Source organism: Nipponia nippon, unplaced genomic scaffold, assembly GCF_047370975.1.
Source record: "Nipponia nippon isolate SJK-2023a ecotype South Korea unplaced genomic scaffold, ASM4737097v1 scaffold_4, whole genome shotgun sequence".
NCBI lineage: Eukaryota > Metazoa > Chordata > Aves > Pelecaniformes > Threskiornithidae > Nipponia > Nipponia nippon.
In genome coordinates, this window is record NW_028262358.1 from 97,153,024 (window position 1) to 97,178,713 (window position 25,690).

Here is a 25,690-nt window from a genome sequence, read left to right on the forward strand (position 1 = left end):
TTTTATAGCCAATTACTTGTCAAGTATTTCTCTGATCCTTTGGGATAGAAATTTTAGTTTATGTGTTCAAGCACCATTCCAGAGAATAAAATTAAACTTAGCTGGCAGAAGTAAAATTAAAGTGACTGAAAATGCATTGATATCTCATAAAGCAAAAAGATGGCCTTAGAATTTTGATAAACATAAGAATTACAAATATACAAATAAGGTGCGCACAGGTCAATGATCTGTTATGTCAGGTGGCCGAACTGCAGGAAACAGTCAAAAGGCTGTGCAGTATTAGAGGAGCCAAGACAGAGATAGATAGGTGGCTTCAGAGCCATGTTCCTGTGGCAGACACCACTGAGAATGAGGCACCTTGGACCCTGGTGACTAACAAAAGCAGGACTCCACATCAACCTGCACCCTCCACCATCAAAATCAAAAACAGATATGAAGCCTTAACAGCTGAGGACACCCATGAGCAAGGCCTGCAAAGCCCCCTGCAACAGAAACTGTACCAGCAACACACAGTGAACACCGTAAAAAGAAACGATGAGTACTCGTAGTGGGTGACTCTCTGTTGAAGGGTACTGAGGCACCCATCTGCCGACCTGACAGGGAGTCACGAGAGGTATGCTGTCTTCCAGGAGCTAAGGTTCAAGACATGGCCAAGAGGGTGCTACAACTCATCCAGAAAATGGATTATTATCCATTGTTACTATATTAGGAAAAACTTCTTCACCGAAAGGGCAGTCAGGCATTGGAACAGGCTGCCCAGGGAAGTGGTTGAGTCTCCATCCCTGGAGGTATTTAAAAGACGGATAGACGTGGTGCTTGAGGACATGGTTTAGTGGTGGACTTGGCAGTGCTAGGTTAACGGTTGGACTCGATGATCTTAAGGGTCTTTTCCAACCTTAATGATTCTATGGTTCTATTTCATGTAGGCATGAACGACACTGAAAGCTGAAACCTGAGTAAAATCAAGGAAGACTTTCAAGCCCTGGGGGTGCAAGTGAAAAACATGGGTGCCCAAGTTATCTTTTCCTCCATTTTGCCAGTTCGAGGGAAGGGAGTAGCCAGAAATAGGCGCATAAGGCATATCAACTCCTGGCTGCATGGCTGGTGCCGTCGTGAGGGCTTTGGCTTTTACGACAATGGGACATTCTTTGATGACTATAACATGCTAGGGAGGGATGGAATCCACCCATCTAGAAGGGGCAAGAGAATCTTCAGCAACAGGCTGGCTAACTTGGTGAGGCAGGCTTTAAACTGAAGGACTCGGGGGGGGTGGGGTCCAAAACAGAAATGCTCATGCCACCACATCCAACTGGGGAGTAAGTCAGGCCAACCAGAGCGGTGACAGGTGTGCCTTGGCTGTCTCCCAGGATGTGTGCCAGAGGAGCAACCACCTCAAGTGTATGTATACAAATGCACACAGTCTGGGAAACAAATAGAAGGAACTGAAGCTCCGTGCCCAGTCAGAAGGTTACGATACCACAGGAGTAACTGAGACATGGTGGGACACCTCACATGACTGGGGAATCGCGATGGACGGTTATGGGCTGTTTTGCAAACACAGGCAGGGAAAAAGAGGTGGAGGAGTCGCACTCTATGTTAAGGAAAACCTCGAATATATCGAAGTCAACTACGGTGATTGTGAGTGCTCTATTCAGAAGGGTCGTCTCCAAGCAGGACCTTACAGTGGGCATCTGCTACTGACCCCCAGACCATGACAATAAAGCTGATGAAGCAATATTTGGGATACTAAGGCAAGCTTCTGGTCAACAGAACGTGGTTCTCATGGGTGACTTCAACTACCCAGACATTTGCTGGAAGAACAATACAGCAGCTCGCGTGTCATCCATCATGTTCCTGGAATGTGTAGAGAACTGTTTCCTCTTAAAAATGTTAGATGTGCCAACCAGGAAAGAGGCGCTGCTGGACCTGTTATTCACAAACCAAGAAAACCTGCTTTGTCATATCTCAGTCAGTAACAACCTTGTCTGCAGTGATCACAGTATTGTGGATCTGGCTGAGCATGCTGAAGGTTAGCACCAAGACAAGGGTTCTAGATTTTAGAAGAGCAAACTTCAGCTCACTCAGAGCTCAGTTGGGAGGGATTCCGTGGGAAGCTTCCATGGAGGATAAAGGAGCCAGTTAGTGCTGGGAGTTCTTCAAGAATGCTCTCTTGGAAGCAAAAAAACAGTTTATCCCCTATAAAAGAAAAGGAAGTAAGCGGAGCAGGAGGCCCCCTTGGCTCAACCATGAGCTCCTGGGTCTGCTTAAAACCAAAGCAGATGCGTACCAGAGATGGGGAAGTGGAAGATTGTCCACTGAGAACTCCAAGGGCATTGTCAGAGTGTGCAGAGATGCAGTTAGAAAGGCAAAAGCTCACTTTGAATTGGAACTGGCCAGAGACATCAAAAATAACAAGAAAGGGTTGTAAGTTGCAAGCAGAAACAGAAGGAAAACATAGGCCCACTGTTAAACAGTAGAGGTGAATCAGTCACCAACAATGCTGAAAAGGCAGAGGTTCTCAATACCTTCTTCACCTCTGTCTTTACCAGCACTGTTGGATCCCAGGTGTTGGGAACAAAAATCCAGGAGGATCCAGACATAGACCCACCATCAGTGAAGAAGGAGTTAGTATGTGAATTATTACAGGAGCTTGATCCTTACAAATCGATGGGCCCTGATGCCATCCATCCGAGGGTGTTGAGAGAGCTGGCTGATGTCATTGCGGGGCCACTCTATTATCTTTCAGAGTCGTGGAGGATGTCCCAGAGGGCTGGAGGAAGGCAAATGTTACCCCTATCTACAAGAAGGGCTCAAGGGAGGATCCAGGTAATTATAGGCACATCAGTCTTACTTCAATCCCTGGGAAAGTCATGGAATGGATCCTCCTGGGGGCCATCACAAGTCAAATGAAGCACGTGATTGGGAAAAGCCAACATGGCTTCACAAAAGGCAGATTGTGCCTGACAAATCTGGTGGCCTTCTATGATAAAGTGACCTGCTCATCTGACATGGGGCGAGCAGTTGACATTGTCTCCTTGGACTTCTCCACGGTCTCCTCCTGGAGAAACTGATGTGTTATGGCCTGGACAAGTGGTCTGTGCAGTGGGCGAGGAATTGGCTGGTGGGCTGCACCCAAAGGGTGCACCCAAAAAGGCTCTTTTTCAAACTGGCAACCCGTCACAAGTGGGGTCCCCCAGGGATCAATACCAGGCCCAATGCTATTCAGTATCTTCATAAGCGATCTGGATAATGGGATCAAGTGTAGCCTGATGAAGTTTGCAGATGACACCAAACTGAGTGGGGAAGTAGACACTCTGGAAGGGAGAGCCACCCTGCAGGAAGATCTGGATAGGCTGGAAGAGTGGGCTAACAAGAACCTTATGAAGTTTAACAAAGACAAGTTGTCTTTGGCCTGGGAAAACGTAATCCAGGAGTGCAGCTCAGACTGGGATCCACCTGGCTAGAGAGCAGCTCCGTGGAAAGGGACCTGGGGGTCCTGGTGGACAGGAAGCTCAACATGAGTGAACAGTGTGCTGCTGCACCCAAGAAGGCCAATAGGATGCTGGGTTGCATCAAAAAGGGCATCACCAGCAGAGATAAAGAAGTCGTTATCCCTCTTTACTCAGCGCTTGTCAGGCCGCACCTGGAATACTGTGTACAGTTCTGGTCCCCGTTATACAAAAAAGATGTGGACAGGCTGGAGGGATCCAGAGAAGGGCCACCAAGATGGTCAAGGGTCTGGGAAGCCTGTGGTATGAGCATAGGCTGAGAGAGCTGGGTTTGTTCAGCCTTGAGAAAAGGAGGCTTAGAGGTGATCTCATCACCATGTACCAGTACTTAAAGGGGAGCTACAAAGAAGATGGAGACTCCCTTTTTACAAGCAGTCACATGGTGAGGACAAGGGGTAACAGGTACAAGTTACTCCCAGGGAGATTCCGATTGGACACGAGCGGTAAATTTTTCACAATGAGAGCAGTCAATCATTGGAATAATCTCCCCAGGGAAGTGGTTGACTCCTCTATGCTGAACACATTTAAGGCTCAGCTGGACATGGTGCTGGGCCATCTTGTCTGGATTGTGCTAGAAAGGTTGGACCAGATGATCCTCGAGGTCCCTTCCAACCTGGTATTCTATGATTCTATGAAATAAAATATGTACACATTTAGCTGAGACTCACTGTAAAACAACAGAAAATGAAGCTATTGGGTCGCATTCATTTGTGTAACCAAACAGTTCTCATTACAATGAGTATTATATGATCTCTAGTACATCAACATGTTAGGAAAAGTCTGCGTTTCCAAACGTATTCTGACAGCTGCCTTTTTCCCCCTGAAAACCAATACTTTATTTCATTCACTCCTTTTATCAGTTCATTAGACTTGAATCAAAAATGTGGATGCTAATGCTCAAGTAGACCTTCTGTGATACTTTACAGAACAAATATATTAATGAGTGAACTTCAAAAGATTTTTACAAGTCTTTGCTTCATTAAAATTTGCTGTAATATGTGTCACAGTGACCTTAAAATCAACCAGCTTTTCAACATCAAATATCGTAGTGCATTATGACAACTCCAGTGTAAATTATGGTTTGATATTCAAATTCTACTTCAGATTTTTTCCTGTAATTGGGACAGATTGACAAATAGAAATGAAGATATAAAGGACCTTCATTTCTCTCCTAGATAGGATTTTTTTTTTAATAGGTAGAACTCTGGTGATTTTGCAGGAAGATCATATTTCCTGTCAAGTATGTTGAGCTTAAAGAAAATATTAGATAATAGCTTCCCAATTTCCTCTATGTCAAATTCAGGAAGAGAGTTAAGTACTTGTGCATCATTTTGAATTCAGGTGGTAAAATACATCCGATTAGGTACTAGTATCAATTAGAAACATTCTTTTCACTTCAAAATCCAACACACTTAGGAGCAAGGTAATAAATTTTGGAGATGGAACTAATCAAACAGATAAATGACTGGGTTGTTTTCAAAACTACTAAAAACAGATAGTAAGATGCTAATTTTGTTTGTGGATTTGGACTAGCAACAACTAGATTGTTTGGGATTTTTTCAACACCCAACTTCTTGACTATTTTTTATACCTTCTGTTGAGGTACTACTGTCATACCTGTTTTCAGAAAATCTTGACCTGAATATGAATGAATAATTTTCCTTTTTCCTTTTGCTTTTCAGACTGTTCCACTTACTTACACATCTGGTCTTACTTTACATGCCTATGTAATATCCATAAAAAATAACAGAATTTAATAATTGCACAGCATCTCTCAGCTGGACTGTTTAGCATGCTTCATGGCCACTGACTGAATAAGCTTCATCTTTTTCTGCGGGACAGGTGAATTTCTTCCTTTTGCAGATACACAGGAATTGGCTGGAAATACTGAATTCTCATCTGCTGTAAACTGATGCAGTTATAACTTTGCTGATGTACGGCAACTGATGGTCTAGGCAAAAAAAAAAAGTGATCCTTTCCTCATAAAATGTGAGGTTGGAAGAGGAATAATGAGGGCTACAAAATAGGAATATGAAAATAATTTCTTCTTCTTGTGGCTTCCTGTTTCCCAAAGCTTATGAACATCAAACTGCTTTACAATGATTTCGTTTTGTCAGACAGGCAGCTAACTCTTGAATTTCTCAATATTCAAGGAATGCTAAAACTATCAATATATCAATTTTTTTTCCTGAAATAAAACTAATAACATATTTACATTGGGTTGATCTACTTATTACAGTGCAGCTGCCAAAAGCGGAGGGTAACTTCATCTCTAGGCACTAGGTAATGACAATTGCTATATGTTTCAGATAACTATGGAACCATTAATTTCCTTTATGTTAAACGGTGTGCATATCTCTTTATCTTCTGTCACGCAATCTTAGCAGTGATACAGAAAGCAGAACAAGTCACATAAAAATTACCAGCTGGATCGGGCCAGCAGGTCATCTAGCTCAATATCCTGTCTCTGAGCAAAACCAGTCACAAATATTTTGAAAGAGATATAAGAAACAGGGCAAGTGTGATTTTCCCCAAAATACATTACTTCAGCTTCCACCAATCAGTGAGATTAGGATTTCCTGAGCTGTGGTTCCATTATACTTGCTCGTCTGGTGGATTGGATTTCCTGTATTTTTCTTAATTTTTCAAGGTTTTAGTTTTTGGTTTTTTAATTTTAATTCTTTTGACCCACATAATGTCTTGTGGCAATAGATTAGCCAAAACAAATATGTAGTCTGTGAAAAGTTACTTCCTTTTGTTTTTCAAGCCTGTGACCTGATAGTGTCATTGAGTGCCCTTAGTTTTTGTGTTTCAAAACATGGAGTGGTCATTTCTTATTCGCATTTTCCTCTGGATGTTGAATAGGCCTAATCTGTTTCTCACTCTGGAAGCCATACCATCCCTTTGATCATCCCTGCTTCTGTTCTGTGTTTCACTGTACCTTTGCAGATGCGTTTTACCAGGCTGCTTGGAAAATTCAGAAGAGACTTTTAATAGCATCATCTGCTTTATTTTCCTAGAATTTTTTAAACTCTTCATATTGGTCCACTTGTATGGCAGTTTCCTTCAATAAAAATGAAACGATGTCCTGCTCTTAAGGATTGCTTATGTGACCCATTGCCTCTTAGTGCTTCCTCTGAGTCTTCACGATTAAATATACTGTCTTTCTGCCATTCAAAGCCCCTAGCTATCTGCAAAGTAAGAGATTAAGTCAGTGATCTGAATTCAGATCTCCCAGTTGACAGCAGAGAGTATTATCAACAAGGCACCAGGCTGGCCTGTAAAGAAAAACTTGTGCATTTTATTCCATAAGGATTTTTTGCCTTGTAGTGTAGGAGTTCAGTTACAGCAAGCAGAAGGTTTTTGTACATTGAAACAAATGAAAGCAGCAAGGGTGAGATTTATTTTGTTTCATATTTTATTGTCTGGAAACAGCTGAACTCACCTAATGAATTATTTCACAGATTTCTAAAGTTACAGTCATTGAGGAAATTATTATTTTATTTCTGTGCTGTTGTAGGTGTGTGTGATGCTTTATGAAATACCCAAGTCAGATTTTGTATGTACCAGACATAATCCCTAGGAATTTTCTGAATCATATTTATTTCACTTTGATTTTCTTCCCACCGTGAACATGAGATAAAAGAATGCATTACTCTCAGGTAGTTAAATTTGGTTCCCTGGGATATTCTGTGAGTATGAGATGGATAGAGCAAGTCACGTATTCATCAGTCCCTTGATATTGCTGCTAAACTGACTTTTTGCCTCCTGGGAACACCTCCATTCTTGGTAATATGGAAGAGGTTTGCTGCACTGGTCGGCAAAGTATTTATCGACTGCGTTTTTACTGTATTCTTTGAGTGATGGAAAAGAAGAACAAGCACAGAATCTGTCCCTAAGTTTCAGATCTCTGTCGTAGGATGTTTACCACTGTAACTGAAAAATACAAATAGCAAATTCAGAGTTTAAGCCCCTGACTAACTGTTTTGATATCCTGTTCAGTTCACATCTCTAACATTTCAGCTCCTCTATTAACTTGGTTTTGCCTAAAGAAAATCCTCCAGCAGGCCATTTGGTTCTGATGCACTGACATCAAGAGTGAGAACTGTTCATCTAACTTCAGATATTGCCAGTGTACATGTCTACAGCTAAGCTAGTGACCCTCAAGTCCTTTTACAGGTTGTGATTTGTCTGGCCTTTTTAGATGTTTATTATAAGGTGAGGAGAATCACATCCTAGGATTACCCATTTCTCTTCATTTAAAGAGGACCAAAGAGTTATATCTACCCTGTGGATTGTAGACAGCTTGGTCAGATGTTTGGTCGGATCTCTCCTACCAGAAGATGAATTCATTACTTCCCTGTCTAGGGTTTTGTGGTGGGGTTTTTTGTGATACTCATCCTTACTATTAAAAGTGTTACTTATTTCTCATTTGAATTTATTTAGTGATGGCTGGTGCAGTTGATGGGTCTTACTATCTTCAAGATTTAAAAGTCTATTTTTAATAGAATTCAGTAGAATTTGATAGTATTCAGTACTAAGACAAACTTGTCACAAAAAGCAAACAATGCAAAAGGAAAATTAGAAATAGGAGTGGAAACAGACTGATTCCAATTTACTAGCAGTGGAAAACTGTATTCTTCCCCTTACTGCTGTTTATTTTCTAAGACAAATAGGATCATAATAGAAACTTGTTAAAGTTTTCTCAACATTTTCTTGTTATACTATGTGTTATTATGAAAATTGTAGTCAATAATATCCCAGATAACCTATGTATTTCAGTAGAAAATTTGATCCTTCAGTTAAACCATTGAAGTATAATTCTTAGCAATATAGGATCATAGAATAGTTTGGGTTGGAAGGGACCTTTAAAGGTCATCAGGTCCAACCCCCCTGCAATGCACAGGGAGATCTTGAACTAGATCAGGTTGCTCAGAGCTGCATCCAGCCTGGCCTTGAATGTTTCCAGGGATGGGGCATTTACCACCTCTCTGGGTAACTTGTTCCAGTGTTTCACCACCCTCGTCATAAAAAATTTCTTCCTTATATCTAGTCTGAATCTGTATGTGCTGTTCAGGCAATCCAAGACCCAACCCTGTAGTCTCTGTTAGGAATTTTTGCAGGTATTGTATCTTAAATTACTTGTAGTCTCCATTTTTACCCTTAAAATGTTAGATTTTTTTTTTTATTTCTTCCAGTATAATTGAGACCTGTAAAACTATTAAGTTACTTATAGCTGATTGTGCCTTGTACTTCCAAAGTCTTTTTTGTATATTAATTTTGTTTATCATTGTATTATGTTGCTTCCTGATCATTGACATATTTAAGTATCTAAAGATGAAGCTTGTATGCAGATAGGGATCTGAGTTTGATCAATTTAGGTTTCAGACACCTATATATCCTAAAAAACACAGTTTGGGGACCAACATTGCCATTCAATAAGCCATTTTGCTTATTGAAACAGGGACATACTCTGACTCTAATAGAACTGTGTGGCTTAGAGAAGTTTTACCATATTAGTTTTCTCACTATCCTCTATTGGTATAGTGTCACATTTGTCACTGTTTAGTTGTAGTAACAGTTAATATCTCAAAAAGTTACATTGTGCTCAAAGACCTTAAACATAGGTTAAAGAATTATGATGCAATTCCTTTGTAGAAATTCTCTGTACTACAGAACTGCTGTGCTGGTGACGCCATTATGTTACCTCTCCTTCTTGTAGGGGACATGGTTGGTAAGTCCTTATTGCCCTTCAGTTTTTCCCTAGTGCAGAGGTCTCCAGACTATTTTGATTGCGCTCCCCATCAGTGAAAAAATTTTGAGGACACCCCGCCAATGTATGCATATGTATTTATTCACAAATTACATATATGTACTACTGCAGTTCTAATATATTTGTTCCTGCACCCCAGTGAATTGTCTTGCGTACCCCCTGGGGTGCATGCACACCACTTTGGAGACCGCTGCCCTAGTGGAACAGTCCCTTGGGGTCAGGGACAGAGCTGACAGTGTTAGGAGCCCCAGGGGAGAAAGAAGTAACCATTTCTTCTATCAGCCTGTCCTGTGAAATAAATGAAGTACAAAATTACTTATTGCCAGCAACCATCTTAAAATATGAAGATGTATAAGTGTTACTAGAAAACAGCGTAAAATACTCTCATACCGTGGTAGAGTCTTATATGCATGTTGTAGCTGGCATCGATAGTATTTCTGTTATTAGCTTATTGTAGTTCAGCATATGCCCTCTTTGGCTCTGATTCCTGGAACCCACCAGTGTGTGGCCATGCTCAGTGCTGCATGGGACTTTAATTTCTGCTAATTCAGAGTTTAGTAGAAGGAGGGAAGTGGAATAAGAGATTCCAGACAAGCAGCTTTGCCCGTACTATTCTACTTGTGTATTTCATCACAAACCTAAAGATTTTAGGCTCTTAATACACAGACTCAATCAACTACATCAAGGAGCAACAACTGATTTTTCAGAACCATGATTCTATCTTAGTAGATCAACAAGTTCTACTTGTAGATACATGCATTTTCTACATTTTTTTTCCTAAAAGTTACTTTTTATTCCAAGTTTTTTCACAGTGTATGGGTGTTTGTTTCAAGGCTACTATTTTGTTAATTTTTAGAATTTACAGTAACCATGTTTGTGTACTATGTATGCATGCTAAACATAATGTAAGATATCTTTTCACTGCCTGCCATTAGCAATTACATATCTAAATTGAAAACATTAATATGTTTGAGACACTTAATGATTTCTTATGGTCCCTAGAATGTCACCTTTTTTAGAATCCCATGTCAGGGAATTTTGTATTACTATTCAACATAGCGTTATGGAATGTTTCTATAGTTATCTGTATAACATAGCAGCAACTTGACAAGATTTTCACTTAGAATGATGGTGTTTCTTTTGTTTATGGATTTCTTACAGTTTTGATAACAGTATTCCACTATTAGAGATCTCCTAACACTCATATCTTTATGAAATATCTCAAAGGTTATTACTAAGGTCTTCCAAAAATACTGTGAATGTCATTAGGTTTATCTTGATAAGCTTTAGGAAGAGTAATGCTGTGTGTGAGGCTGCAGTTTGCCGCAAACAACTGTTTACATTGCATCAAGCTATTTCCTGTTATCAAACTGTTCACTGCTATTACTGAATTAATTTCAAATGCTGGGTATGTATGAATTCTGTTAAGGATAAAACATGAGATGTGAAAAATGATTCAAAAGTGGGTTTTAGATTTTGTTACCTTCACCAAATCCAGCAATACTGAAAATGAATTTCTTGTTGCTTGACAAATATTGAGGGTGTTTAAAATGCGTTTCCACTATACACAAGATTAAACAAGAATACTTAGACTTAGTGGATATTGCTACAGGTGCCCTTGGAATGCTGGGGTTCCTACATGCTCTTCACTGTCTTGCCATGTGCTGGGCTATTTGCTTGACTAATGCTTGCCACTGAAGTACAGTTTCCTCTCCAGATGTTCTTTTGGAATTGAGTTCTCATTTGTGTATTAGTTTACTCAGAATTAGCTTCATTATTTGTCAAGATTTAAGGAACAAGAGAATATGTGTACTTAAAAACAATTTTGTAGTTACAGAACAAAGTTACAAAAGATAAAACAACAAACTAGTATGATTAACAGTAAAGATTCTGCTCTGCTATTCAAGCACTTCAGCTAGCTTGTGACGCTTGCAAGTTAACTTTTAAGCCAAATGGAGAAGAGTGCCCCAGAGAGTGTTCATGGGTACATTTTCCTGTAGAGAGGATGTTCTGTCAAGGCAAGCTCCCTGAGGCTGGGAAGTTCTTCCCTGCAGGATCTGTGGCTTCTCATACCACTCCCTCCCCTGCAGTACCGGACATTGAAAGTAGAGCTGGCCATGTCCTGTTTCAGTACTTCTCAGCTGTTGGATTGGAATGCTTCATGGTTGATTCTTCTTGCTGGGTAGGAGCTTTTTCTTGGTGTCTTGTGCTTAAGAAGCCTTTGGTGGCTTCTTTGCTTCATTGTGCTGCCTGTAGAGGTTGTATTCCTTCTTCTGATCTACATTGCAGATAATCAGTCTCAGTTTGTGTGAAGATGAAAGCTCAAGGAGATATCCGCTGTTTAGTTTTCTCCCACTTAGACCCGTCATCCAAGGAGAGGTCCAACCCCTGTGCTCTCAGTGACCTCTTTACTGATGTTGTACAGTTGCGACAGATCGCAACTGTTGTATAGCTTTAGGGCAGAGAATGACTGTTGAGGATCAGCAGGCTAATAGCCTCCACTCCGTGGGGAAGAGGGTGTACTCTGCAGCTTTGCAGTTCTGGATGGCTTTGTTGGCCAGGTATGAGTTTAAGTCTCTGGTGAAGTCTCTGTCTTTGCTATATCTCTTCTGCTGATTCCTGAGAGGACTTCACTGCATTGGTGATGGAGGCCTAGGCTGCTTTGGGTGCAACACTACAAGTGTAGTCACTACAGTTGAAATAGCATTTTTCTCAGTAGTTTTGGCTATCAGTTAGTGCAGAGACCTCTGCATGCAGGGTGCTGGACTCCCTGGAAAGTTGCAGGTCTTTATGGAAGATCTCTCCTTTGAAGGGAACTATCCCAGGTAAAGGACTGATGAAGTTGTCCTTCCTTTCAAGATTGCCTGGCTATCCTGTGCTCCTCTCTTTCTCCCCCACCTCCCCTTCAGCTACTTGAAAGAAACTTCACAAAATATTATTTTTAATGTAGAAACTAAATTGTGTCAGTTAATCTCAAAGTTGAGTATTTTTTGAAAACTGCCCGATAAAAGACATTTTAAGAGCTTTAGCTGCAAGATGTACCACTATTTTGTAAGTACTGTACTGAACTGAGGTTTCTGAAGGCACTACATTTGCAGAATAAGAATTAATGTTGTCTGCACAGAGCCTCTCTGTGAAAGATCACAGAATCACCAAATAGTTGAGATTGGAAGGGACCTCTTGAGATCATCTAGTCCAACCAACTGCTCAGGGTCACCTAAAGCAGGTTTCTTACAACTACATCCAGTCAGGTTTTGAAAATCTCCAAGGATCAAGACTTGACAAACCTCTCTGTGCAACCTGTGTCAGTGTTTGACCACCCTCACAGTGAAAAAGTGTTTTCATGTGTTCAGGTGAAATTTCCTGGGTTTTGATTTGTGTCCATTGCCTGTCAGGTGCAGTGCTGAGAAAAGTTTGGCTCCCTCTTCTCCATCCCCGCCAGTCAGGTATTTATAGACATTGATGAGATCCACCCGAGCCTGCTCTTCTCCAGCCTTAGGAGTTCTGGCTCTCCCAGCCTTTCCTCAGTCCCTTAATCACATTTGTGGCCCTGCACTGGGCTAGCTAGATCTGCTAGTACTGTTTCCCTTGAAAGTATGAATTTTAATTAGACAAACAGCATTCTCATAATTGTGTAGGTCTGCTTCTGATTTGCAATGCCTTTGACCTTTACCTCACCCTCCAAGGGAATTTTTCCATCCCGTAGTTTTTCACTTTCTCCCAACAATCCTGATTTTTGCAAACCTACCATGTAGAAACATAACTACTTCTTGCTTTCCATCCTGCCTTTTTTTTGCTGTCAGGTTGTGGGTTTTTTTTTTAATGAATGCCCTTCAACACATGTTTGTTTAACTAGAGGTTTCATTTTATTCTTTCTTCTGACAGACAATAAACCATGGGCAGATTTCACCAACAAACAAAAAATTAATAAAGTGAATACAAATTTTGAAAAAAATATCCATGTACTAGTCATGCCTATGTGTGATCACCAGTCACAAATCCATTGTATAGTTTTAGTTCATTAAATTCAAAATTTCTTTACAAAAGTATTCCTGAACTCAGACTGCTTTTCTTGTTGCTCATTCTGTATTCATATCCCTGGTGATGAATTTGGACAGTCTTCAAGGAGCATTGCTTAACTAGGATGCTTAAGGCATCAGGAAGACATTCTGCCTAACCTCAATTAGTTTTACTCTATTTTTTCTTGCTTGAGTGGTATTATTGTCACAGCTACAGGGGGAAAAAACCCAAAAACATAATGACAAAGTTAATTAATGCAATAAATGTTGCAAATGTTACGCCTTCATAGTTAAAAATTTTCTCTTGCAATTATTTATTTTCAAGACAGGAGTAGTGTAGTTGAAAAATTTATATAATGCCCAATAGCATCCTCATCATAATTTCAAAGCCAGAACATTTGAGTATCCTCAAAATGAAGAAAACCTGTGTTTCTTATCTACAACCAGAAACCAAAAGTACTTCACAGGACATGTGAAGTCATAGGACAAAAGTTATGCACAGACGCATCTGTAAAGATGCAAATTTGTGACAAACTTTTGAACTTTATTGCATCTTCTAGCAGTAGTCCCTCCTGTAATGATCTTTTCACTTCTGGTAATGTGCAGATGCTGGAACATTTTCATTTTCTGCATATTGAACTTGAATGTTTGCAATTAAATAAATTTATATGCATACTCTACGAATAATATAGTTGATTACAGTATTCACAGGTATTCAGAAGAATGGATATTTTTAAATGTGCTTTGCTGATTATATTGTATTTTGTTATTTATTTTGTAATAAATTAATAAAACTAACTTTTGGTTATTCATTTCAGACACAGCACTGTTTTTTCCATCCTTCAGTGGAAATTCTTATTTGGAACTACCTTCTCTAACATCTGTATCTGAGACCAGCACTGCATCTGGGCAGGAAACAAGCAATCTGACGACTCTGTACTTGACAGTGAAAACAACTGCTCTAAATGGCACAATTCTTTACAGTGAGTACCAATGATACTTGAAGCTAAGTATCTGGTTTAGCTCCTTCAGGTCCTTATTAACTTCAGTGTACATCAGCTGGCATTTCCTATTCAGCAGCAAAATGAGTCATTAAAATGCAGTCGAAGCCTTTTGGTGTTCTAATGCATGATGCATTATAAAATTTGAACCATAGTTCTTTGTGTTCCTCTGGAAAGTTCTTTAATTTATGACTCATTGAGCAAAACATAACTTACAACTGAAAATGCTGCTTCCTGACAAGAAAGAACATAGTAAGCATATGACTTCAGTAATAAGTGTTACAGCTCTAAAATACAAATGTTGAAGAAGTTTTGAACAATTTGTTAGAGAGAAACAGCTTCTGCGTAGTTGGATTGAGACTCACTTTTTATTATAATTGTGATCTTGGTTCCAAAGATTTTTTGACTTGCTGAAGTATCTTAAGTTCTGCAAATTTGCCATATTTCAGACTATTTACTGTGATTTTGCACTTCAGAGGATTCTTTTGTGGTCCCTGGAGAGTATACTTGCAGACTTGGACGTGTGCTTGTTAATACTACAAAAGAATGTTGCTTCTTGCCTGCGTATTTCATTCCTCAGTATATGGCATGAACTTCTGAGACAGTATGCTTTTCACTAGTCAGCAAGAAAAATAGGCTTTTTTGCCAGTTGAGTATTTCGTTATATATTTTAGCTTATAATTTCTATCCAAATGGAAAACCTGGAAAGTGAGGTGATTTCTTCCTGAACCCAGGAAGAGCTAGAAAAATATGTGTTCAATCTATGTGATAGATTTACTCCACAAAGACAAAATCATTAGAAGCATTCTCTGTTCACTGCAGCTTCCTAGGGTTTGTCCACACAAAGAAATATCGTTGATTTAATATAGATTATTTTGATTAATTTTTTTAATTCTTATTTTAATCTGGAAGTAATATATGTGAATTCACCTGCAGTATGTAAATATTTATAAGCCAGGGTTAAAAGTAGTATAAGCTTCATGGCATTATTTAATTACGGCTTTTATTATCTGTATAACACTTTCTTTGATGTAAAACACTGTAGCCCCAAATTGAACATTTATGTTTACTGCTTTTCAAAATGCTATCTCAAATCCTTGTATGTTATAGCTGGGCTGTTGCTGCAGCTGCCTAAGCTACATGGCTGCAGAATTTGCTAAGAATCATGGATAAGTGGTGATGTGGCAGTTCTTTATGTTGAAGTGTTTTATACTTGTTAGTTATTTCAATTTCAAGAGGAGTTATGTGTCCTTCAAGAAGAATTCAGGGAAGGTCACTGGAAGTACTTTGAATATATTTGGCATTTAATGATTTTCTTTGCCTCATCACTGCAAAGTAGTTGGCTTCCAGCCAAAGTTAAAGTAAAGCTTGCTATCTACCCATAAGCCCTAATGAGTAAGCATGCCTGTTAAAAAAAAAGTCCAACATGGAAGTTTGTCTGTTATTCTCAGGAGGAAGTGGTGTTTTCTGAAAACCTGGATAAGTGTACTGTACTCATTCAACCAGAGCCAAATTTGTTTCTATCACTACTTGTTGGAAAAGGTTTTGATCTGAAAGTAGTAAATTTATGAAGCTGGGGAGGGATGGTGATCAGGGTAGCTTTGAAACAGAATTTGCAGTGCTGGATGCTGTTTGCCTAGTTTTCAAATTAACTATTTTACACATAGTGAATTTGTTTATCTTTGCAAACATCAAATGTGCAAAATTTGTAACTGAAAACCAAATTCCAACTCTTTCACTATCTGTGCTTTCCCATAATTAGAAAAAAATATAAGATATTTGCTTCTCCGTTGCATTTTATACAGAAATTACACAAAGATATCCTCTCCTTTTTGTTTCCATACAGCCACAGAAGGCAGAGTTACAAGCTAAGCTTTAGTTAGTAGCAGGTGTTCCACACTTCCGTTCACAATCATCATTTAAAATGACAATGCATTGAAAAGCATCTTGAACTTCATAATCTTTTTAGGAGATGTCTCTGCCTTTTCTTTTTAGGTTTCTGCAATTGTCAGGTGAGAGCTAGCCTGTACTTGCAATTAACGGGCTCCTTAGAGTAGTGTTGAGAATCAGAAATTACCGTTATCATGAGCTTTCACACTATGATATAAATCTGTGTGGGCTGTGGAATTTCTGCTTTGCTGATTCTAAGTTCTCAAATTGTTTTAAGAAACCTAGAAATTGTCACATTTTATATGTTTATTTCTGACCAACTGGTATGATAAATCAGGTAATCTGCACATACTTCACATGTCTCACAAGTGTGGCTAAGTACTTTGGATACACAGTGCTCAGAGATTTAAGTGTCTTAGGCAGCATGGGATGAAGCATGCAGACTGCCTCAGGATTATGTACTGAGAGTTTAGGTGCAGCTGAAATAATGCCGTGAAAGGAAGAGAGGGTGTGGATGCCTTCTTTGTGTACCGAGGGAGAGCACAGTGGGCATAATTGATAGTACTATTACGCTCCTTAATTTCCTTTTCTGTATCCCAGTGAATCTGCTTCTACCTTTGTTTTTAATATACAAATGGATTTGAATCAGAAAGTATGCATAAGAAGAATATTTAAATCAGAATCTTAAGGGAAAACGTAAAAGAATTAAAACTTGGATCTGTCTTTACCTAGTATACCAGCCAGTGAGGATCAAAAAAGATCTGTGCCTTCTCCACTTGTTCACATTCATGCATCTTAAAATAAAGAGAACACTTAAAAGTACCGATGCATTGTTGTAATACCTTTTAGCAGTTAATGTAAATACATACATAAAAATACACATAAGAAACATAAAATATGTATATACAGAAAACAAGCCTACTTATGGGCTGATACTCAGAATATGAGAAACAGTAACTGTTCTGCGCATGTCACTTTACTAAATTGCCCTATATTGTTGAAAAGCATTTTCCTGTTTAATACCTTTATTACCAAGGATTTTATCAATGGTTGGTTGAGTGTAGCAAATGCTAAGGACTAACTGTTGTTTGTAGAGGCTGCCAAAAATAGATTGTCTGTTAAAAACATGGGGAAAAAGATAGGATATAAGTGATTTATAGAAAATTGCTATTTAGAAGCAAAGAAACTAATCCAGGAAGAACTGGTTTGCACACCATTTTTAATAGATTATAAACCATCCTCTGTTTTAATGTAAACACAAATGTACTTACCTTCTTAATAATGATGTGTTCCCTAATTGTTTTCAGTGTGTATTTAAGAAGCATACAAATGGTAACAGCCAATGGACTAAAAATGTCTGGACTTTACAGTTACTTTATCTTTAAATTATTGGCAGAATGTGAGGAGATTTCTCTTTAAATATGTCAGGAGAAAAAGCTTGAAAATCTACACAATTATTACGTTTGTGCCAATAAAGGTTAGCTATCATTTGAGAAATATTTCTTTGTTGAATACAGTATGCATTCTTACATTTTTTTATTCTATTCCTTATTGATTTGTCTTGTTTGCATGATTTAATTTCATCAACATGTCAAAGCAAATTGTGATATTTAGCCACAAAGCAAAATAAATTGCAAGTGGTCATAAAAAACTGATACAGTTATAAAGTTTTACTTCACTTTTAACAGAGTCAGCATAATGCTATTCACAATCCCTTCAAGGAGAGATTGTTTAACTTCTACTATATATGGTATTCTATAACTTCTGACAATTGGATTTCAGATATCACAGCCCATGTTTATAGCATTCCTTAAGGACACCAGCTCCTTTTTCATCAGTTGTGCTCATAAATTATTTCCCTGTGCTCTCAGAAGCTCTGTTCCCCAGATCTACCCGTATTCTACCTATGTCCCTAAAACTAAAGATGAGCCTTTCAGGCAATTGAGTCATAGTCTATTTGTCTGTTATTTCAGCTGGCATTCTCAAGCAGAGCATTTCACAGTATCCTTCCTCTGTGTCAAAATATGGTTTTTGCCTAATAAAGCTTCATCACATAGTTTAACGGGAATTTAAATCTGTCTTCCCTAGATAGGCAACCATTTGAGCCCAGTGGCCACTTGCTTGCCCTCATACTGATGTACGAAAATAGCCTTCCAGCTTGCAGTTTCCTGTGAAAGAATGATTGCTGAGATCTGGTTTCTTTGACCTGATCCCCTCATATAATGTCTACTAAGGTCAAGATAAGTTACCTCTAATATCCAACAAGATTTTTTACTCAAATGGTTCCTGATCTCTGTCTGTTCCCAGAACCTGTCTATTTTGCTTAAGACTGGGGCTTTTCCTATGAAGGCAACTTCCCACCATATACGCTAGGTAGTATATGCTCTTTCAAATTGCCAGAACAAAATTCTTCAGAGGGACACTCTGTTTCCTCATGTTCACTGTAGAAAGATTTAAAGGACTGTCCTTTCAAAGGATCTCATACCACCTAGGAGATAATAAGAAGAATGCTATTAGTCACCTCTAAGTGTGACTTATAAGCACTCCCTAAGACTAAAGATCAAGCAGTAACACTCGCTGAGATCTCAAGGAGTAATGCTACCTTTGGGGGAGGTGTCCCAAATTTTTTACTTTACTAGTAATAACAAGGACCTTCTTCCAAGTTTTCACTAGTCAATAATGTGAATGGACAAAGTCACTGGGAGAAGAGAAATAAGCTATTCATCTGTCACTTCACTTCTTCAAGACATGTTGTCAGTATATACATTCAGAGCCCTCCCCCACTTCATTCTCTTTGAATTCAGTGTAACTTACAGATTTACTTATTGATAGAAATTGGAAATGCCTGGAACAGCATGTGTGGGGAGGGGAGAAGAAGATAAGGAAACAAAGGATGCAAGATGTGCATATATCATCATGCTAGTGTTAAAAAGCAGTGACTTTTTTAACAGTGATAGTGCAATACATTTTGAAAGAGAATTATCAAACTATTGTAGAAGAAAATCATAAAAGCCAAAGGCATAAAATCCAGTCAAATTAAAGTAGCTTTGGAGTTAATTAGGTATTCAGAATACAAAATATGTCTAAGTGTAAAGGATTTTCAGTAGGTCATCAGGATTCGTAACAGACTGAAGAAACCCTGTGTTGACTAGAAAGCTGCTCTTGAGGAGGGTGTTTACATGGTGAACCATTTCTCTTATGAACTATGCAAAAGCAAAGGGTCAGGAAGTTGCAAGCATCTGTTGCCTCTATCTGCTAAAATATATTATCATTTCCTTTCTGTTTTGTCCTTCAAATTAAAGTTGATAATTTTCTCTTTACAAATTAGTAGGTTTTCCAGCAAGGAGCTGTTCCAGGTACACCCACATTCTTTATACCTTTCTGAATAAAAATGTTAAGTGATGTTAAAAGCTGTGGCTGCCTACAGCAGCTACAGGCCTGGGACTCCGTCCTGCCCAGCTGCTGGAACCCAGCCCAGAGACATGGGTGCTGCTTTCCCATTTGCAGGTTAAACCATTAGAAGTCAAGCATGTATCCCAGAGACACACAGACACGTGCACACATGCAGACACACATAGAACATGACACGGCTGGCTACGCAGGCTGCCACAGGCAAGGAACTGCCTTCAACAGCAACTGCCTAGAGGACTCACATAAAACATGACTGTAGAAAGCCAAGTCCCCTCCTCCCCTCTGGCTGGTAGAGATGGAAGCTCACTAGTGAAGGCACACACATGACACTTGCTAGATTCACAAGCACATGCACATTTGTGGATCCCTCAAGTACCGGCATGCCCCCCTGTGTCCATCCAATACCCCTGCCCAGATCTCAGGCTTTCTTACCCACTCCACAGGTCTCCTACTCTGTGTGTCATCAACAGACACGCTCACATGTAACGAGACATGCACTCACACACCCATCCCCTGGGCACTCCACACTTGGGGGGTCCCCCAAATACCAGCATGGACGCTCTACCTATCTGATACCCATGCCTGGACCTGGGGCCTCCTACTCGCAGGTAGTACATCTTGAAGTTTGCTAGCAAATACACTCACCTATACTCAGAAGCTGGCACGAGGCACACAGGCTGGGACCCGTGGTCCCACTCCAGCCACTGGCACTGAGTCCGTTGCTCGCTTCACTCATACCAGTCGTTCCCAGTGACTGGCAGCTGAGACCCTCACCCATGCCAGTAGCTGGTACTGAGACCCTCACTGGCTGCAGTTGCTGGCCAGTTGCCTGCACCCTCAGTCTGACTCCAGTTGCTGGCCCCAGACGCACTCAGGCCTCTCTCATCAATTACTAGCACCTAGACCTTGCAGCGCCCTGTACACACACCCACATACAAGCACACTTATCCTGGTCTCTCCCAGTAGCTGTTTTTTGGGACACACAACATTACTACCTCAGTGGCTGGTGGCTGAGACCCCCCATCTGCTCCAGTTGCTGGCACTGAGACTCCCACTGGTTCCATGAGCTGACACCACAGGTGGGGTTGCCTACACGCCTGGTCTGACTCCAGTAGCTGGCACCAAACTCACTCACACTGGTCCCCTCAGTAGCTGGCACTCAGTCCTTGCAGCACTCTAACATGTGGGATAGAGAGTGAGATTACACAGATAGTTAAGAAAGGATTTAATAAGAAGACAGGACAGACTGCGGTGATCAGGCGCAGGGCTCAGTCAGACAAGCGTGCTGACCAGCCCCGTTTTGCATGCAATCCTCCCCTTTTATACCCCTTCAGGTCTGTTCCTCCTTTGTTCCTCCCCAGTTCCCTGATTGTACACATGGCCTCACTGCTTTGCATAGTTTCACCAACACAGCCCTCCCCCAGTATCCCAGACCACTGGGTTTGCACCCTTCTCAGTTGCAAAGTCCAGGCCAACATTCTTTGAAGTGATGCCTGAAGTTTCTTGATAGCCCATCCATTAGTGTGACTGACAAGTTGGTTTCTTGTCATTATTTCTGTTACTTTTTGTTTGTCACATCTGTGTTTTGCTTATTGCCTTTCCCTTTTCCTTATCATCCCATTTTGACACGATTCTCAATCAGATAATCTTACTGAAATAAACATCCCGACACTCTGCATGCCCATACCACTTAGTGTAACCAACCAGGTTTGGTTGTTGTTACTATTTCCATTTGTTGGTCAGGTTTGTACCTCTGCATGTTTTGGTTTCCCCCTTTTCCTTATCACCCCATTTGACATGCTTGTTGATCAGATAACCTTAAGGAAGCAAATGCTCTCTCCTACCACATACCTCATAAAAAGTTTATTTGTATGGTGTATGTGTTGTGTGTTTTTTCTCAACTCCGCTACAGACAATGCATAGGAGATGTGCTCCAGACAAGCTGGAGAATTAGATACGGATACTATTCTGGAACTCAAGGTTCCAGGTTTCCAAACATTATGATTCTGGAAGTTAAGAAGACCATAGTAATCTTATGCTCAAATACTGCTGAACAAATATATGCAGTAAATTCAATTTCATGACCTAGCTATTAAGTCTTTTTTACCTCAGTTAAACTTAGTAAAATATAGTGCAAAAAACAGATTAACATTTTAACAGTTTGTCTTAAAGGGGAATAAAAATCCTAAACAGGAACTGTGTCTTACCTTCTATGAGAAGTAAATACAGTTAAATTCAAAGGGCAAAGTCATAAAAAAATTCCTGTCCAAAATAATTTGCAATTATAGGTATCAGTTCTTTTTTTAGCAGACGAACCATGTGCCATCAATCATTTAAACAGAAATATTTTGCTGTCATATTTGCCATATACTATTTAATGGAATGAACAAAGATTGAAACAGTTTTTTTAAATATCTTTTTATTCTTCTTTGAACTGTGCAAGTTACACAGTATGTCTGATGTTTTGTAGATAACAATTATTCTTCTCATCAAGTTTGAAATGTATTATTAATTGGGAATGACAAATTGTTCATAATTTTTACAGAGATTATAAGAAAGAGATTCTCTTATAATTTTTTTCTATAATATGGTTGAAAAGCTGAAGGAAATAGTGTATCATGATATTCTAGTATTTTTGTGATTTGTCTTTTATATTGTCACCTTTGTCACCTTAATGTTACTACTGGATATAGAGAAAAGTTCACCTTCAGTTAATGTAAAGATCTCCGTAAGGTTTATGTAACTACAGTGGTATAAAAGTAAATTTTGTCTTTTGGTTATTTTATTTTACTTTGACCTGTTATCAGCTGGTGATACAGAGTTTAATTTTATTCTCACAGTCACTCACGCAGAGTCCTGTATATGGATAGAAGACTCCTGACTGTCACATAGGCATTATGACTGGCGATGGCATTCCAGTAGTGTGGAATATTTTTGGAAGGTCCTCCACTTTCAGAAGTGTGACTGTCTCCATTTTTTTTTTTCAAAGCTAGTGAAAGAAATTTTGGAGAACAGTTTCTTCACTTGTATCTTGTGGAGGGAAGACCAACAGTTCGATTCAGCTGTGGAAACTCTCAGAACATTCTGACTGTATCTGTCAATCAATCCATTAGCAAGGGTATACCCATCCCTATCACAATAAGGTAAGAGTTTACCACTGTGTTACACTATAAAGAGTTTTAGCCGTATATATTGAGCAATAAAGTGTGGCCTCACTTTTTTTTGACAATAAAAAGACAAGTCATATTGGAAAGCAAAATAGTATGCATATTTGGAAACCTTTTTCATAAGGTAGTGTCCTTGTTTGAAAATACATTTTAGTTCACACAGATTAGTTCAGTCCTTTGGAGAATTTATGAATCATTCAAACTCCAGCCACTTCTACAGATACAGATGAAGTGACTGTAAGAACTGAATCAATTTAAGCATAATGTTGGAGGTTACAAACAGGTAGCTCATAATTTATGCTTATTAATTTACACATTGAATAAATTAGATTTGTCATCAGAATTCTAGTGCTAAATATAGGACTGATTTATTGTTTAATTTTAAGATGAAACATTAAAAATGGGCATGCTAACAACATCTTGCAATGCAGTAGGCTGTCATATCTACATATGCAACTGTACTGTCACCAGTATACAATGCAGGCTGACTAGTACTGTCATTTTTCATCTAGTACACACAATAGTTTACAGAATGGTTAACTTATAATTTTGAAAAAGGTATTGGTATCATGCCTTGGTAATAGATTAACTCTTATTCACTCATGGAATTTCATATGTGCAAGTTAGGAAAAAGGTAAGAATGAAATAATATAGATGTGTTATATTTATATTAGTAACATTAAAATAATGGTGAAGTATTTAATGTTTACTTTAAAAATATTTTAGAAGTAATTCTGACACCCGTCTAAAATTTCAGGTTACTGTGATTAATGTATTATTCTATTTATTACATAGTTAAAGTATCAGAGCTAATTGCTACACCTGAACTGTAAGCATTTGTGATGTGAGGGAACGTATTGCACAAGTTATTAAATTAGAGCTCGTTTTAGCTAGGACCATTTTTGCTGTTAGAGGATGGTATATGAAGGACACTGCAAAAGTTACCCTGAAACATGCACATCAGAGTTTCCAAACTTACCTTCTTACTACCGAAAAAGGAAAATAAAAGCATAATCCGAAGATTTTTGTATTTGCCTTCTGAACTGTTTCTGTATGATGTAAATGTTGTGACATTCTGAAATGTTGCTCATGCCAGGAGGTTTGATGGTCTCAGTATGTAGAGTAGATTGGTATGGGGAGAAGAGACTGTTTAGGCTTTTTTTTGGTTAGATTTTATGCTCACCCTGTAAGCTTTACCATATTCTTTTAGAAACAAACTTCTTAGAGTATAAATATGAAACCTCTTTTCAATATATGGAAGGATGAAAGGATCTACCATTTAAGAAACTGGTTCTTTCCATCTTTCTTCTCAGCCACAGGCCTGTACATTTCTCTTACGCTTCATTTAAAACAGTTTTTTTCTTTTCATAGAATTATAGAATCATTAAGGTTGGAAAAGACCCTTAAGATCATTGAGTCCAACCGTTAACCTAGCACTGCCACGTTAACCACCACTAAACCATGTCCTCGAGCACCACATCTACCCATCTTTTAAATACCTCCAGGGATGGAGACTCAACCACTTCCCTGGGCAGCCTGTTCCAATGCCTGACTACCCTTTTGGTGAAGAAATTTTTCCTAATATCCAACCTAAACTTCCCCTGGCGCAGCTTGAGGCCGTTTCCTCTCATCCTATCGCTTGTTACTGGGGAGAAGAGACCAACCCCCACCTCACTACAACCTCCTTTCAGGTAGTTGTAGAGAGCGATAAGGTCTCCCCTCAGCCTCCTCTTCTCCAGGCTAAACAACCCCATCTCCCTCAGCCGCTCCTCGTAAGACTTGTGCTCCAGACCCTTCACCAACTTCATTGCCCTTCTTTGGACACGCTCCAGCACCTCGATGTCCTTCTTGTAGGGAGGGGCCCAAAACTGAACCCAGTACTCGAGGTGCGGCCTCACCAGTGCTGAGTACAGGGGCACTATCACCTCCCTGAGGTGATAAATACTATTTTTATTCTATATTAGTATTAATGCCTAGAATTAATGAAGCAAAGTCACATAGCATACATTCAAATCTAATTACTTGTTAGCTGAGAGTGTATTAATATATTTTAGGATTTTTGTACAAATGGTAAATGTATATAAAATTCACAAAGAAAATTCTAACCCTTCCTCTCCCTAGGAGCCAGCAGATAAAGAATTTTTTTCTCTTAGAAGATACTTGATAGAAGTATACAGCTCAATACTAACAAACAATTCTAAGCTTGTTGACACGAGTCTTGTGTGAGACATTGGTCAGCTAATTGTCTGCACTGTATTAGCTGTGATAGCATTGTCTCTGCTTCATAAGATTAAGACATTAAAATGCTGTACAGATTTCAAAGCCTAATAATATCTTAGCAACAAATGCAGCTAAATGGCATTGAAATATTGATTCTAGTTATAGACTTCAAGTTCACACTGAAAAATAAATTTATTTCCCTCTTTTTTGCCTTAAAATTAACACCTGTATATTTATGGCTTCATTCTCCATGTTGTTACAGTAAAAGGTAATGTCAGTTCAATTTACACATTACCTTTGTTTACTGGAATTTATACTGCTATCTTTAAAACAGTGGTATACTAAATAACTTGCAAGGTGTGATTGTAGACTGTGACTGGTGGGGATTTACATGCATCTGAGTTTATGGGCTTGGCCTTCAAAATGACTAGTGACTATTCTTGTGAGTCCTTCTGAAATGTAGAGAGAGCAGTATATCCTTCACCAAGCAGCAATAAAGATGTAATCCTTCAGCAATCATCCTTAACCTCTGCCAAAGAAAAAAGCAAACTTGACAAGGCATTTGTGGCCCCCCAGGATCTTGTATCATAGGCTATAAAATATGAATCCATGACAAAACTGTTGATTTGTGTTCATTTAGTGGCTGTTGAAGATAGATAACTCTATCTGTATGTTTTACCTGCAAAATTAATGATTTTTC

At 39.1% G+C, this 25,690-nt stretch overlaps 1 protein-coding gene across 1 annotated transcript in view; it reads left to right on the forward strand.

The window, feature by feature from the left end:
- The window catches only part of EYS (EGF-like photoreceptor maintenance factor), a 923,675-nt gene that overhangs the window by 737,185 nt on the left and 160,800 nt on the right, over nucleotides 1-25,690 (forward strand). Inside the window, exons 38-39 of the mRNA XM_087776394.1 lie at nucleotides 14,120-14,284; nucleotides 22,593-22,746. Of these exons, the coding sequence (XP_087632520.1) occupies nucleotides 14,120-14,284; nucleotides 22,593-22,746 (319 nt within the window). The remainder of the gene's footprint in view (nucleotides 1-14,119; nucleotides 14,285-22,592; nucleotides 22,747-25,690) is intronic.